Source organism: Apaloderma vittatum, unplaced genomic scaffold (genome assembly GCF_000703405.1).
Source record: "Apaloderma vittatum isolate BGI_N311 unplaced genomic scaffold, ASM70340v1 scaffold42889, whole genome shotgun sequence".
NCBI lineage: Eukaryota > Metazoa > Chordata > Aves > Trogoniformes > Trogonidae > Apaloderma > Apaloderma vittatum.
In genome coordinates, this window is record NW_009737730.1 from 319 (window position 1) to 16,982 (window position 16,664).

At 45.3% G+C, this 16,664-nt stretch overlaps 1 protein-coding gene across 1 annotated transcript; it reads left to right on the forward strand.

The window, feature by feature from the left end:
• Positions 1-290: 290 nt before the first annotated feature.
• Positions 291-15,269, forward strand: TMEM201 (transmembrane protein 201; the record flags this gene model as incomplete). The annotated part of the gene is made up of 8 exons (XM_009877416.1): positions 291-467; positions 1,076-1,467; positions 1,951-2,154; positions 12,236-12,453; positions 12,864-12,935; positions 13,807-14,097; positions 14,587-14,718; positions 15,172-15,269. Coding segments are annotated over 8 exons (1,584 nt in total), but the record flags the coding sequence as incomplete, so codon positions are not given.
• Between the last annotated feature and the right edge of the window lie 1,395 nt (positions 15,270-16,664).

The window sequence follows — 16,664 nt, forward strand, 5'->3', positions numbered from 1 at the left end:
GAAGGATAGAATAGTGGGGTTTCTCCTTCACATTTTTATGGCTCCCCAGATTCAGGCCATAGAAAATCAACATCCTGAAATTAGCCACAGCAGCCTTCTCCAAAGTCTGTTTTGTCTCTTCTGGAACATGGAGGCTTGGTCAGTGGTGTTGCAAAGTTGGTTGTGAGGCTGGCCTCCAGCCTGGTCACTGGTTTCAGCAGACTGTTCCTCTGGAGGCGGGAAGCATGCCTTGCTCACACGCGAGGAACCTGCAGTTCTCACGTAGTTTTCATCTCCTGTTCTCTCACCAGGGCAAATATGACGAAGAGATTGAGGTGTATAAGCACCATCTGGAGCAGACCTACAAGCTGTGCCGTCCGTGCCAGGCTGCTGTGGAGTATTACATAAAACACCAGAATAGGCAACTCCGGGCGCTGCTGCTCAGCCACCATTTCAAACGCCGTGAGACAGACAAGACTTATACTCAGGTAAGTGAGGGGAGAGATGAGAGAATTTAGGAGGAAGTGCAGAGAACTAGGTATCTCTGCACCTGGGTTTACTCCTGGGAACGGAAGGCAGCGACCTTGGGGCTCTTGGGGAGCTTGGGTGCATGGCAGAAGTTTAGAAGAGCACAGGATAGTTGCCACAGATGCTCCTCATGTCAATTTGAGCTTTTCATCTTGCTGGTGTTACTCAGTGCAATTGCCAGAAAGTAAGTCTAATGTAGTAATAAGAACAGAGTGTAAGGAAGATAGTGGGACAGGCAGAAAAGGGGAGGCAGGGAAGCCAGTTTATGAGTACGGTGCAGGAAACTACAGCTGCGAAAAATAAAAGTAGAACAATGGGAAGTGAATTAGGACCTTCTCCTTGCCTTGTGCCCTGCCTGACCTTGGCATCTCCTCATAGCTCTGCTATTGCTTTTTGCTAGCCTGCGGTATCCCATGTGCTGTCAGCCTTGTACAGACACTAATAAGGACTTGAGCAAAGCTGTCCACTAAACCGTACAAGTGTATGGAAGTGTTTCATAAAGCACCATTTCAAAACCTTACTGCAGTTCATTTGGCTTCTAACAAGGTGTTTCTCCTTTTCTCTGCAGAATTCATGTACATCCTCCTCTTCTGCTTCCATAACTACACCAGCTCAGGTGATATTTCTGCGGTTTTTGGCCTTCCTCAGCTGCGCCGTCCTAGTTCTGATGGCCTTGTACGGGTCAGGCAACCCCTTCTCACCCAGTGCAGCAGTCCCTGCTCCTGTCTCCTCTGGTCCAGTGTCCAGTCTGAATAGGACTGGCACAAGCTCACATGGAGACTTGGAAAACAACGCTTCTGTGCCGGTGGCGGGCTGGCGGGAGCTGCTTCGCCTGCTCCCAGAGCAGATGGTGGAAAACCTGAGCGCCGCCTGGGCGTACGGGAAGAATCACCAGATGGCAGTCGCTGTCCTTGGGCTGTTCACCTGCCTGTTGGCCATGTTCTTAGCTGGGCGGATCAGGTGAGGATGCTCTTCTCTTCTCAATTCACTTGCAGAAAATAACTGCGTTATACTGGGAGATCTTTTCCGCTGTCTTGACTCAGTGAGCCAGGGGATAAACATTTGCTGGAATGACACATGTAGTACTGAGGGGCACAGTTCTTGTTATTTTTGGGCTTGCCAGCCGGCTGGATAGACACAGCACAGCTTGCTTTGGATCTGTGCCTTGGTTCGTTTAATTTAAGCTTTACTTTAAGAATTAGGGTGAATGAAAAAGTTCCCTGTGCAGCTCTAATCTGGTAGAAAATGGAACTGATGTATTCAAGTACTTGTCACAACAGTGGGAAGGGCTGCAGATGATAAAACTGTAGTAAGAGATAGTACATAACCTGCTCAGTCTGTGTACCTTCCCCACCTTCCCTCTCCTTCCTCAGGACCAAGGAGGTTCACTGGTGTTTAAACTCTTTAACGTTGTGTCGTTTGGTTTCTTTTTGGCTATTGCAGGCTCCGGAGAATCGATGCCTTTGCTTCAGTCTTGTGGTTCGTAGTGATGAGTCTGCATTTAGCTGAGCGGTACCTGAAGATGGAAACACCCAACTGGCTGGACACAGCCAAATTTGGCACCACATCCTTGTGCTGCTTGGTGGGCTTCACTGCAGCAGTGGCCACACGGAAATCAACGGGCCATCGGAGATACCGGCCCCGAAGGTCAGAGCCAGAGCAGTGACGCTGGGGGAAGGAGGAAAAAAAGCCTTGTGAACTCTTTGCGACTGGTGCTTCTCTCTTCTCTTTTTTCCCTTCTGCTGTTTCTTTTTTTTTTTTTAATTTAGATAAGCAGTGAAGATATTTTCTTCCTTTATCCATATATTATTTTTTTCCCTATACTTGCTTTCTGCTGCGCTAGCCCCTTGAAGCATTTCCGCTGCTGGTGCTAGCCATGGAAGCTGCTCCTGCTGCCTCCATTCTCCCTTGCTCCTGAATCCTACATCAGCAGTGCAAATATCCAACCTCCCCAAAGCCAGTTCTTCCAGCAGCTGCTTCACAAACGGCTCCATAAATGCAGCCTCCTCCCCATTCTGCTCTTCCAGCCAAAGAGATTCTGGCTTCTGCCTTTGCGGTTCTTCTCACTGCCTGTCCATCCTTAGCCAGTCACAGAGGAATCCTCTGCCTTGACCCTCTGTGGGGCCCAGGCCACCTTCAGTTTTGTAATGGTGCTGGTCATTTTAATTTCGAACTGTTTGGGAACTTGCCTCTGGATTCGGAGTCCTTGTGATGTGTGCCGTAGTAACGCTGTGCGGTGTGCCGGCGTGCGAGGAGGGGACACGAGTAGTCCATAACCTGGTGGTTCTTGCCTCCCGCTGTGTGGTGTCACGTATCTGCGTGCTCGCTCACTCTGCCGTTCTCCTGTGACTCCTGTTTTAGATGGAGAGGCGTCCTTAAGTGCTTTTGATTGAAACTTCAATAATTTGTTTAAAAGGGTGCTTTAAAAGGTTATGTAGCTCAGGGTGTCTTGATTGAATATCTGAAACTGCTCAACTGTTTTAGACTTAATTTTCACACATACCAGTGGCTGTTGCTTTCTGCACTGGTTTTCTTTGGTTTTTTTTACCCACCCAACTCCACCACTCCCATAGGAGCATCTGTATAAAAGCATAACTCAATAAAAATGTGTATGTTCTTCCACTCCTGTAGCCTTAGAAGAAATATGAGACTAACAACCACATGCTATGACACATCATCAGCTTTTATTGTACGTCACTGTTTACTCAGTCCATGTTTTCCTCGGTGTTGAGAACCCAGGTTAGGAGGATGTGCTATAGGAGGGGGCGGGAGCCCCTGCTGTGGGACTGCACAGCAATGGAGGTGCCTTTTTCTTGTTACTTGGAGGGTTTGTTCTTTGAACTCTGGCATTGGTGCTAATGCTGCTAAAGAAAGAGGTCTGAAAATTGTGACTTTGAGTTGAATGCTTGACAGTCCTCCTCTGAAAGCTGAGGTGGCTGAACGTGAACTGCGTGGGGAGGAAGGAGCTTTCAGCCACTTGGGTTTGTGTAGGATTAACTTGTTGGGGCCTCTTAGGATAAGCAGTCTGATTATCCTGCACTGTTTTTTGCAAGGCACTCCACTAAGTTTCTCATCCAGATTTGGGTCTTTCAGAGGAAATAGCATTGTTACAGAAGATCTGCTGTTTTCTTCTGTTCAGAATAGTGCAGTGGAATTTGCCGTACTAATAGTCTGATATAAATTATTTGGGTGTCTTGATCTTCCTATGTGTAAACTCTCAACTAATCAAAATGGATCTCTCACTGTGAAGTATCTGCATCTACTGCTGAAATACTCAGACACTAATGGATGCTGCAGATACTTGTGAAATTATAGAAGCTTTTTAATTGAAAGAAAAGTCCATAACTTTTCTTAGTTATTGTTCTTCCAACCGGTATTCATTGTGAAAGCAGAAATGTAGCATTAACAGAAGCTCTGTAGAGATTTGTTAACGATAAGCCCAGCTGAATGTGCCGTGGGAAGGTAGAGCTTCTGGCTGAAAGACCATGTGCCTGTAACCTCACAACCAGCATGGCAAGGAGACACACAGACAAAACCTGCTTCCCACATGTGTTCTCCTTTGGAACTTTTTTCTGGTGCCTTCAGATAACTGCAATATCACCTCTGAGCAAACAAAACACCTTTCTCTATTCTGGTGCTTGTGAATGGTGCTGCTTTGAGGGTGGTTTGCTTGCTTGTCCACAGAAGGAGTCTGCAGAGTTTTGTTCCTATCATTTATGAAATCTGAGCCAAAAGGTTTATCTTCCAGCTCATGGTCACAGATTGTTTTGTGTTGCAGTCTCAGAGTTTGAAAACAGTAAATAATAACCAGTATGGCCCATTTTCCCCTAGAACGTTTTATTGAATGTAGAGAATTGTTTCACAGTAAATAATACAAGAAGCCACGTGAGTTCATCAGAACAGGGAAAAAAGCCAGCAGAAGTGTGCAGGGTCCTTGGTGCTGGGTTAGATTTTCATAACCACTCTGGTGCCTCTTTCCTACTCTCCATTGGATTTATTAGGAAATGTTCCTTAAGAGTCCAGTCTTCTTTCTGTACCTGCCAGCCTACTGGAGGAGGGAGCGCTGTTAAGACAGTAAGCTGGTGAAAGGACAGGAATTGGGAGGGCGGAGGGGGATATAGGGGGACAATTTTCTGTATGGATGTGCTATCACTGTCTACCCAGCTTTCTTTTCAGCACAGTGATTGCTATAATGTTTTCATCCCTGGAAAACTCCCTGCTGCAGCAGCCCTTCCAGCACCGTTGTCCTTCAGCACAGCTGCTGTTAAAAGGGAGCTGGACAAAGCCACTAATGAAGCGGACACTGGAACCAAATCCAGTGCCAGCTCTGCCATTCTCTAAACAAGCTGCACAGAAGACCCAGGAAACCTTGAGCTATTATGTCCATTAAGTGAAATGAGACATCTTAGACTTTTTTTTTTTTTCCTTCTTCTCTCTTTGGTACCTTCAGGTTTTTCCCATAAAGTTAAATGTAGGAAAAAAATGATGTTTCTATTTAGCCATGATTGTCTTCTGCACTTCCCTATACAAGTTCCTAGCAGGTGAACTTGCAGCCACCTGGTGTGGCAGAGGTGAGCAGGTCCTGCTGCTGTCAGGTATGTCCAAATGATGAGAGGAATGTGATGTTTAGAAGGGTAGATTGAGACCCCTAGAAGGAAGAGGGGTATGAGCAGCTGACGGATTGTTGAAATGTGTGGGGATGGTCATGGGAACATCGTGCCTGATTTCTAATGGCAACATCCTTTCTCAATGAGAATAAAATTACTCTGTCCAAATTTTCTTACCCACTTTGAAGGAAGCTCTCAGTGGCAGCCTCTAAAGATGCTTGTCAGCCTCTTCAGCTGTCTTGATTTCAGAAACTGAAAGTCAAGGCTGCATTAACTTTCACTTTGCTCTATTTCACGTGGCTCCTGTTTCTTCTGAGCAGCTGTTTTTTTCCCTTCTTTTTAGCAGCCTTTTTTTTCCTTTCAATTTAAACATGTCCCACCTTTGAGCCCCCTGAGATGTAGCACTTTTTATGATGTTTTGCTGTTGTGACACTGTTTTCCTGTGCCTGATCTTTTATTTCCTTGTATTTTTTCCTGTGCATTACTGGGATGGGTTGGGGAGGAAGAACTGTGGGAAAGAACAGGGTTTACACTGTGAAGCCTGAATAATGCCATTAAGAAATACTTAGCTCTGTTAGTGAATGTGAATCTATACTGAAAGAGTTCAAAATCTGTACAACGGAAGCCCTGTTCTGCGATAGTTTATAATTGAAGAACTTTTGGACTCATCATCAGAAAATTTTCAAAGGCAAACCAAAGTAACAACGCATGCTGAAGCGTGGTTCAGTTTTAATGCCAAATAAGCTTTTGCCTTTGCTCAGGTGTCAGCTATTTTCCCACTTCTTAGTACCTTAACATGTCTGTGCTGCTGCTTCTAAAAACAATAGAAAACCTCTGAGCCTCAACACCAAACTTGGAGCATTTGAATTTTCAGTCTTCTAGAGACTGACAGTCAGTCTGTCGCTACTTTTCTTGTGCTTTGTCTCAAATGATTTCCTGATTGTAAGATGTTGATTGATCTTTTGGAGAAGAGGGAGAGTTTCTTCCAGAGGTGTTCTCATTGGTAAACTGCTAGTATTTGGTCTATACCAGTTGTGTCTCTGGAGACAATTAAGCCTGAAGAAGATCAGTTAGCAGTATTTTACTGATGACTTTCTGCGGGGAAAGAAGTATTTAAACCACCACTGCCTTTTACTGAGACTGTTCCTACAGTTTCCTCTGGTTGCAATGCCAAATAAACTATTCTAAACACTGTGCCATGCTGCAGGCTCTGTAAGGAGGGCATTTTGTCAATGTGGCTTTTTTTTTACTGGAAGTTCAGGTAGCAAATAGCTCAGCAGTTACATACACCATCTAACTGCCTGCTTGCTTTCCCCACAGTGAGCCCAGCCGAAGGAAATGTGTGCTCCCAGCTCAGGTACTTTGGTGCAAGTCCAACACTGAGCACAGTCCCCCCAGCCTTGTGAAGCCGAGGTGCTATTTTGTTTGACACATGGGTGCACGTTTCCTTCTGCTGAGAGGGCTAACAGCCAACAAAGGGCTGGTAACTCACTAACACAAAAATAATCCAGAACCACTCGATTGGTGCTCTGAATTTCTTGCTTTTGCTTAGGTGGACTCTTATTTCAGGCCCCAGAGGAATGTGTGGCAATTAGTGGTCACCAGATGCAGCGTTGTTGCCTGAGGATTCTCCCTGGTATGCAGACCAGAGCAGGCCAACAACAGCATTAGAGGATTGTAGCCCAAAAGCCTCTAAGGTCAGGTGCTGCCTTGTTGCACTGGCCATGTGCTGGTGTCAGGACCAGAGGACGGTACTGCAGAAGGTGGTCAGGGGTCATTCCTGGGTTTGTGTGTCACTTGACATCACATCTGCTCCAGCCTGAAGTGCCTACTCTGGTCTTTGCTCTCACAGTGACCGTGGCTGATGGGCCAACTCAAGAGCAGAGCCGGATCTGTAAAGGGGCCAATGTGGGTTCATTAAGTGCCTTTCCCTGGATGAAATTTTTGCTCACACTGGGCTGTTTTGCTTCAGTGGAACTGACTCAGCTGTGACGTGGGCCAGCAGTGCCTGTGTCTGTTCCAGGCCAGTGCTTTTGACCTTCATTTGCCACCAGTGAGTATGTCTGGGCGTAAGAGGATACCTACTCTTAAATTTCTGAGAAACTCTGCAGACTTTATGGGGCTTGAGAGAGAACCCAGAGCTAGCAACCAAGTAAGCATCTCTGCTGCTGCTACTTCTGGTCTTCTTGAAGCTCTCACTGACATCGGTGCATGCAAACCGACGCCTGTGTGGCCCTTTACAATTCTAAACGTGCTGTATTTATATCTCATTCTTTCCTCTCTATTAACTCCTCCTTTCCTACATCTGTGCTTTGCATGCCCTTTTGAACTGAGCTTGGATGTGTCAAATGCTGAGGACAGGAAGGGAATATCAAAATGCTGTAGTGGTGTTTTGTTTTGGCTTTATGAATATTTTTCAAGTACGCTGAATTACGTGAAGCTAATAATCGTACGTAGATACTATAGAAAGTATGTGTTGATGTACTGTGGACAAATTATTTATACTCGTATAAAAAATTAATATCATAGCCAGATGATTGCTCCAGATTGACTCCACTCACAAAAGCAGGGAGCTGTGGTGTATGGCTTTGCTTTGTTTTTTAAAGAGATGCTGTTGAAGTTGTGTGCTGTCACATATCACCTGCGAGTCTGTTCCAGGCGTGCTGTCACCTGCAAGTACACTTGGGGCCTCTGAGCCATAGCAGATGCTCTTGTGTGGAAGGGGCAGTACTCAGTCCTGACGTGTACCTTGAGCATCCCCTGTAAAGCCTCATTTGGGACCAAAGCTGTCAAGTACGCAGGCAGGGAAGAGGTCCTGTGACCTCTAGCAAGTCTGGAATTTTGTAGATGTGGAATGTGCATGTACACACCACGTGCCACCGGCTAGGAGGGAAGGCAGAGTTGATGTCAGACATCTGTCTCTACTCTAGAAGGTATTAGTGCAGAACCTGGTGGCTGGAGCACTTTGAGCTCTGATTCAACCCTCCTTTTTCATCCAAAGCGGGGCAAACATGTAGGAGAAAAGAATTCTTGGTCTGGCATCTAAAGCTCTCTGTCGCATATCAAAATTTCATGTGTTTAAGACCTGTGCCCTTTTTTAGCACTATTTTCCCCTCTACCTGTGCCTGCTTTTTATTTTACGTTGCTCTTTACTCATGATTCTGTCAGCTTGGCTGGAGGCACGGGTTCTGGCACAGACCGATGCGATGCAGCAGAGCAGACAAGCGGCTGCATGTCCACAGAAGCTGGCTTGTCTCACAGCCAGCAGTAAGGAAATAGTGAGCTTCTGCTGCAGTCTTGGGCAGCAGCACCCACGCTGCCCGCAGAAAATGGTGCAGTTACATGTGGGTAACTCAGGTTATGAGGCGACCTTAAATCCAGAGGAAACGTTTTTTCCCATGACTGTCACATGGATCCCTGGCTGCCTCCAGGAACATGAACCTGGGCACACCCAGCAAGCTGCCTGACTCTGACTGCGTCTTACCTTCTTAGTCATGTTCTGAATTACCTGCTGGTAGGATTGGGTCCATCTACAGCCCTGACCCATGCTCTCCCATGTCTCTCTTTATCCCAGGGGCAATGCAGCATCTCTGGTTAAAATCTGTGTTAAAACGGCACACACGTGTGATCTTGTCTTTGGATATGACGGAGGTGTTGGCATAGAGGAGGGGAGGTTCTGCCGGTAGGAAATGTTGCTTCAGGACAGTGTGTGGTCTCATACCATGTAATGCTCTTCTTTAACCTTCTATTTATTTATTTTTAGAGTATCTGTGTAGTAGAGTTGTGCCCAACTGTCTAGTAATGCTGTGATCATTGTAAACACTCATTAAGATGCCCAATTTTTGATGTTCACGATATCAACTTCTGAAATAAACGGCTTCCAGGCCTTGACTATATCCACAACCTGTTTGACTCCAGAGCCTTTTTTTCCCTCTTTTTTTTTTCCCTTTTTCTCCCTTTTTTTTTTTTTTAAAAATTCCTTCTCCCTTTTCCACTGTTACCAAGCCTACTGTTACCAGTTGCACAAATGGCTTGGAGCAGTGCAGTTGTCTGAGAGCAAAGAGACAGCTGCACTGCTCCGTCCAGGGCTGCGGTTTGGCCACTTCTTCCCTTGTGATTCTCTTGATCTCCTCACCTTTATTTCATCTGCTTCTGAAAGAAGTTTTAGTTCAATTGACCATTCTTGAGTATGAAGTGCATTCCCATGACAGCACCCCTGATTTTTAGCAGCATCTATCCCTCTTGACATGCCAGTGGCAAACACTAAAGAGAAAAGCACATAGGAAAGGAACGGGACTTTCCAGATGTTGCGGGAATTTGCTTTGTTCAGAGCAGGTCAGTATTTAAGCCATTCTTTGGCCAGCACCAATCCAAAGGCATTAAACAATACACTTAAAATTCTTCAGCTCTTTGCTAAAATTCCTTTTCTGGATGGTGCAAGGCAAATGATTTGTCAGGTGCCCAGAGCATCTGGCTGCACTGACTTGGTGAGGTTGAGAAGTGGAGCTGTTGAGCAGCAGAGCCATGGAAGCCCAATCCAAAAAAGTTACAATCCCAGGAAGGAGATGGTGGTTAGGAGTCATAAATTATTGCGGTATCTTCCGACCCATTAAGTGAAAAACTACCAAAAGCCAGTAAACTAGATACGCTGTTTTCCACTGCAGCAAGGAGCTGTTTAAAGTTTGTTCCTTTAGCCCAAGGATATAAAAGGTACAAAATTAGGAAAAGAAGAGTTCTGTTGTTCACGGACGATGCTCTGATTTGCCCTTCACAGACATAATGCAGCGAGTGGCGGGTATTGCTCTTTGTGCTATTATTCCTATCCTAATCCTGAGCTGCACTTTTCCTTTCCCATCCGTTTTCTCTGGCCAAGCTGAGATGGACACGTGCATCTGCCGTTTCCATCTGTGCGTGTGGTGGGCCAAACATGCGTGTGCACGTGCACTGAAGGACTCCGCGCGTTTGCGAAACGTGACGCCGTTCCCAGGTCCTCTGGAACCTGCAGAGGTTGGGCAGTTTCTGCTGCGACACTGAGGAGTTCCTCGCTGCTGTTAAAGGCGTGTCCTGCCTGCAAGCACGGCGAAGCTGCTTGGCTCCGATGTTGTTGAGCCGGCTTGAGCTGGTCGGGATTGTTGATGTCTGCCTCGTTCTAGCAGATAAGTAGTTTTATAAGATATTTTAGATTGTAATCTTAACTCTAGGCTGCTGCTTCTGCTAGCACTGCACAATATTGCTGCATCACCTCCTTAATCACCAGGAGAGAATGGCACGTGCGTAAATCGCCTCACGTGCAAGATTGAGATGCGTGAATTCCTTCATGCTCTGATTTACTACTGGCCTCCCTCTGAAGAAAAGCCACGTTGCTGCTCTCATCTGTCTCTGTTTTCATCAGAAGTGAGAATAAATCTCCAAATGTTGCAGCTTGATTATATGCTGCAGAGTTTGATATCTTAATTTTTAAATATATACACTTCATACTTTGTTAGTACTTCATCATTATTTATTTGACAGGCACGTTGCCAGTTCTAACCAGAGATCCTTGAGAGATCTTTTTCTTACTCTAGACTTACTTTCAAGTATTTTATTCAATAGTTTAAAATAATACAAAATTCATATGCTTTTAACATTGCAACCTTTTTAGAATGCTTATTTTGGTGCTATGAAGACACAAGAAATGAGACTCCAAAGCTGACTCCTCATTTCTTGTGCTATGTGATCACCTAAACTGTATACATAGACTAAGATCAGTCCATGATTGCAAGGAGGAATAGAAAGAAGGTTAAAATAGGACTAATTTTTGGCAGATTGTTCAGCTTAGGTTGATTTTTAAATATTAAACTGCTGCAAAGGTAGGTAATGAAATGGGGGTATCAGAAATTAATTGCATTGTTTATCTGCATATAGCAATTGAGTGTGAAATACTCTGGCACTGTTAGCTGCAAAAACTGTTTAAAATACAAAGTCACCTTACGCAATTATTTTACTAATGGAATAGAAGTCAGTTTATGTCTGTAGTACTTAAAAATCAAGCTAACTGGTCAGTACCCTTCGTATGTTTTGTCTGGTGTCTCTGTCTCGCGTTCTCAAGTTGGACACGCTGTTCTGCAGCTCCCTGCTTTCACTTGGAAAGAACCCACTGAAAACAACTCACAGATCTAGAAATGCAATTGCCAATATTATTTCTGATTTAAATTTTTTCCAGGCACTATAACAGCAATTGCTTTTTCTGGGCTAGAAGCAAGACACTCCTGGAGTGTGTGCTACCTGAGCAGTTCCCTCTGAACGGCTATGCTAGGACATATTTGTGGTTAATTACGATATGCAAAGAAAGGTGTGCATATTATTGAGGTTTAGGCCTCAATTTAGGGCTGGAAAACCCAGGTTTGTATCTGTTCTGTCACAGGTTTTTTATGTGATCCTCGGCAAGTCACCCAGCTCCTTTTTGCTTCTCTTAACCTGTCTCTGAAATGAGGATGGTGAGTCTTCACTACCTCATTACCTCAAGTGTAATAAAGGCAAGTGTATTAAGGGGGTTTGAGTGCTAGTTTTAAAACAGAGCTCTTGTGCCTAAATCTTGATTTCAGTATTCATAAAAATACTTTCCTCTCTACTGGCATCAGAGTAGGACGTTGATTGTGTTTTCTAAAGACAGAGGGTTTTCTAAAGACTACTAGGTGACTACTTGCTTCTCAGGGTAATGGCATTTCTAAGCCTGTTGTTTGCTTGTGCATATAACAAACATCAGATGCCCTCAGTTGTTGCTCCTGTGTGTATCTGGGCTTTGTAAAGCATTCAGGTGGTCTGTGGGTAATTTTCTCATCCAGAGAGAGAACAAAGGTACTGTTTGCACCCAAGTTCCTCAATTGTCCCACCATTTTTTTCCCACCCTGTATTGTGGGACAGGTTGGTGCATGGTAATTTAAGTAAGATTATTCCCCAGTTTCAAAGGCATAGGAACATTCCTGTGAACTCTTAAAGCATTCTGCATCCTGCACTCCTGCACTGAAAGAATTAGTCCAGACCTGATGACAAAGCAAGTGTTCGTGCAAGAAGTACAACTGAGAGAGGGAGTTACTGGGACGTACCCGTTGCTCAATGTCTGTCCTGCCTGTCCTTTGCAGGTTCCTGTCTGGGGATTCGATTACTCTCTTTCCCAACGGCACTGGGACTGGCTTCCCTTCCTCTGCTACATCTCTCTTTGTCCCAACACCACCCAGTATTCTCCAGCTGACAAACCAACAGCTCTTCAGATCCCCGCGCGGAACTTCTTCTTCCTCTCTTCCTGGTCGTCTCAACAGGGCGCTCTCGCTGGGTACCATCCCCTCCTTGGCCAGAGCAGGTAAGTGGGCATGAAACCCATTCTAATGATTGATAACCCCTCAGTAAAGAAATTCTTCCTAATATCCAATCTAAACTTCCTTGGTGCAACTCGAGGCCAATTCTTGTCCTTTTCATGACAAAAGGATACAACCTTTCTTCCTTTTAAAGCAGAGGAAAGCCAGGCTGTGATGAGGTCGCAGGGTTGGTTTTGGATCCTGCTGGACAGGTGCGTTCTGCTGCAGCTGGGCAAAGTGGATTATTCTGATGCTGGCTTGCCGCCTACTCAGGAAAACAGGGACGTTTTTCCTGGGTACGTTTACCGCACGTCTCCTGAGATTGATGACAAGATGATGCAGTTGTATTTCTGAAGGGTAGACCTTGAGTAGCTGAGCCAGCTGAGTTCAAACTATTCTTTTTTTTCCTTTTTAGATTCTGGCTACTTGTTCAGTGGAAGTCGCCCAGCCTCGCAGTCATCTCAGTCCAAGGAATCTCCCACATCAGGTAACACATGAGGCCTTCCAGAGGAGCTGTTTTTGCAGGATTTGCAGTGATTGAGTTGAAACACATGACCCAAGTTTCATTCTCTGCTTCCTGCTCATACCCCAGTGAAAATGTCAGTTTGGCTGTTAGACATGCTGCAGAGAGAGTTCCAACTAAGAGCAAGATTGCATTAAAATAAGGTGCTGTGTGTGTTGGATGTCATGCTCCCTGGGAGACCTCACAGTGAAATCAGTGAGACAGAGCAAGGATCCCTTCCCTGCCCTACAGCTGAGTTCAGGTTGCTGTGATAGGAGACTTTCAACTAGGGCAGCTCTTTTGTTTCATTTTCCTTCCCCAGCCCAAGGAACTGCTAATTTGGCTGCCCTGTCTGCTCTGCCCTTTTGCTCTCGTGTCCTCCGGTGACCTGTCTGTCACCTTCCTGACCCCAAATGAATCCTTTGGCGGTTTGTGCTGCTGAAGTTCACTGTTGGAAGTGCAGTCGCAGCCTGGGCTCATGGTGTTGTGCAGAGCTCTTCACATCCTCATACACTTTCCCAACAGCCTTTAAAGGATATGCCAGAACAGTTGATTTACCTGCAAAACAGCACATGCAAGGCAGGCTGTTCTGAATGGATGCAGCTGAGCAGAGAGAAAGAAAGCTCCTGGCACACCTACCTCTAGTCAAAGTCATTCTTGAGTGTACTGAAGTGCAGGTGGCATTTCTCCATGTTTTGCAGTATGGGAACGAGTGAATAAAGAATTTCAGTACAAGATAAATTGCACATTTGTAATCCCTGTCCCCTTTTCTTGTAGAATTGTTAAAAGAAAACTGTGCCTGTTGTAATGGGATTATAATCTCATCCTTTTCTCTTTGGGGGTGTTTCTGTTTCAGAGCACTTCTCCCTGCTGTCAGGCAGCTGTGCTCCCTCCCGCATCCCCTCTCCAGCACCGTCAATAGCTGGCTCCGTGACTTCCAGCTCAGGTTCCTTGCGGTACCGCCGGCCACTCATCAGCCCTGCCCGCCTGAACCTGAAAGGACAGAAGCTGCTGCTTTTCCCGTCTCAGAATGAGGCTCTGCTCACCCCAACGAGCTCAGAGGAGCACACTCACTCAGACAGCAATATTTTTGCCACCGAGTTGTCGCCCTTTCCAAAGAAGAACCTCGGCGAGCGGGGAATGCACGGTACGCTCACAGCCTGCTGGGCTCCTGGAGATGCAGTTGTAGGGAGGAGTTGGCTTGCAAGCAAAGCTGCACATCTAGGCCACACAATAGATGGGAAACATGCAGGAAAAACCCAGATGGTGATGACTTTCAGGCTACCAAGGCTCCCTTACGTACCCACTGGCACTGGAGAGCCTCTTGTCTATCAGAAGAGATGTTCTTTTCTCACTCAGTTGTGCCCCAGGGATACTACTGCCCCTGCCTTCACCCTTATTTGGATGTCTGCTTTAACCATAGCTGTGGTATGGACAGTGTATTAGGCAAACAGGCAGGCAACTTGTGCTGTACAGCAGTGAAATTTGCCTTTTGTTTCCAGTTCCTGTCCTCAATCCTTTCATTATTTTACCAGGCAACCATTCATCACTCTTGCCGAGCTTTAGTCTTGTAACTTCTGCTCCTTTTTGTTTCCACTAGTGTGTTCTGAATTTTCATGTCTTTTTCTCCTTGCAGATATGAGATCTGCTATGGAAGGAGGGAGTATTTGCAGTGATAATTCCATCAAAAAGGAGGATCACTCATCACACTCATCTACTTGTGTGGTGGACACAACTACCAAAGGGGAGGATTTGGCAGGCTGGAAAGGTAGGTGCAGGTCATGTGAGTGCTTGAGGTATGTGTGAGGTAACTGAGATCTTTCCTGTGCTGCAGCAGTGATCTGATCTTGTGATTAAATAAATAACAAGTAGTAGCAAGTAACAAGTAGAATCTTCTGCCTGCTATTCTGTGACATTAATAAGGCTATTCCTGTTCTTTGGACTGTCTGAAGAATACTGTGTGAGTGCTAAACTGAGACAGAAGGAAAGGGGTGGAGATGCCAATGTTGAGAAGAGCAATGACATGAAAATAGAACCAAAGAGAGCAATGCAGTCTTTTCCAAAAGGAAAAATGCCTCAGCAGTTTTTGCTTATGGTGAAAATGCTGAGCAGAGAGAGAGAAAGGGCACAGTGTACGTTCACTGTTAGTTATCTCATCGATTCTTTAATATCTCTTTCTACTATTCCCTTTCTTTTTTTCCTTGTGTTGTCTTCTACTAAGGTCATTTTGGTAACTCCGCCCTCCGAGGTCTGCTAGCCGTGAGCCTGACTCTCAATGCTATCTTCACATCAGCCTACGTCTACCGGAGCCTGCGTTGATTTCCACCAACACTCCCTTTCTTTTTGGTTCCACCTCCTTCCAAGGAGAAAAGAAGAATTCAACCATGCCTTCATGTCTAATGGCCGTGCCACTGGTGCATGCTGTTTTTTTAAAAAACTACTGTATGACAAGGAACCTAGGTAGCCGCTGCCAGGACTTCCAGGCAGAACATATCACGGGGCTGTCCCTGGAGGTGGCAGGCAGAATTCCCAGAAAGCTCCACTTCAAAGCAAGAGGCCAGCCAAATGGCCCACGTGCTTTCTTTCAAAGGAACTGACCTGAGACACGAGCTTGGAAATGTGTAAGCTATGATTTTAGGAACCTATCCCCAGTTCTTCTTTCTGAGACAATAACTTCGTGCTGATGGTGCTGGTAAAATGAGGAGAATTAGAACAAATGAGCTGGAGAAGAGGGATGGCTTAGTAGCTGGTGCTGGGCTTTGGCTACTGTACCAGCATCCCCACCCTATGCCCAGCAGTTGCTCTTCTCTCTTCCCTTTGGCACTCTCCTCTAAATTATCAGTGAATTTTCTTTTGTTGCCTTAAGCTTGTCTAAGCACCTGGGTGACCTTGACTACTCTGTCATATTCTTGCATCTTACATGTCCGTGTGCTTCCACCTGGGCTGTGCCCTGAGGCCACTTCCACCAGTTGCCATTCTGGTCATGCTGGCTCTACACGTACCTGCAGCCAGCACTGTTGGTGTAGCAGGTGTGCACAAAGCCCAGACAGACATCGTTTTGTGATTTGCATTAGAAAGAGGAAGCCCGTGCTTTGCCTACCCAGGAGTCATTAGTTCTGTTACAATTAATTCTGTAATGAGAAGGGATCCCTATGTGATTTGCACCATAGTCAAAGGGCTTCAGTTCACAACTCTGAGGGTGTTTTCACTGTAGCAGAGAGTGACATAGCTTGTTCTTGCTGTAAATCGCACAAATTTATTCTACTAGAATCATAGAAGATACATGAGGAGCTGTTTGATTGTATACATTTATCCAGAAACCTGATGCCACAATCTGATGTTGGGATTTGCTAAGTAACCATTTAAGATATTTCTGACTTAGTTCAGTGCCATGGTGCTCTCAGTGAGAAATGCCAAACCTGCTTCTGCATAATTCAGCCTTCTGGATAGATTCTTTTCTAACCCAAAAGAAGTAGCCCTAGATTTTTCAAAAGCAGTTTATAATTTGGACACTTCTGCTTTGGGGTGAGTCTTCAGCATTGCTTAGAGTTCAGAGGCCATTTAAAGTCTCGTGCTGAATACTCAAAATCATTTAATACATCTTGAAAAAAAAAAATCTTGATCTTTATGTTTTGATTCTTAAATTCCAAGTGCAGAGAGAAGATTTACCAATGTGTCAAGGATACCTGGTGAAGAGAAAACCAACTGACATTA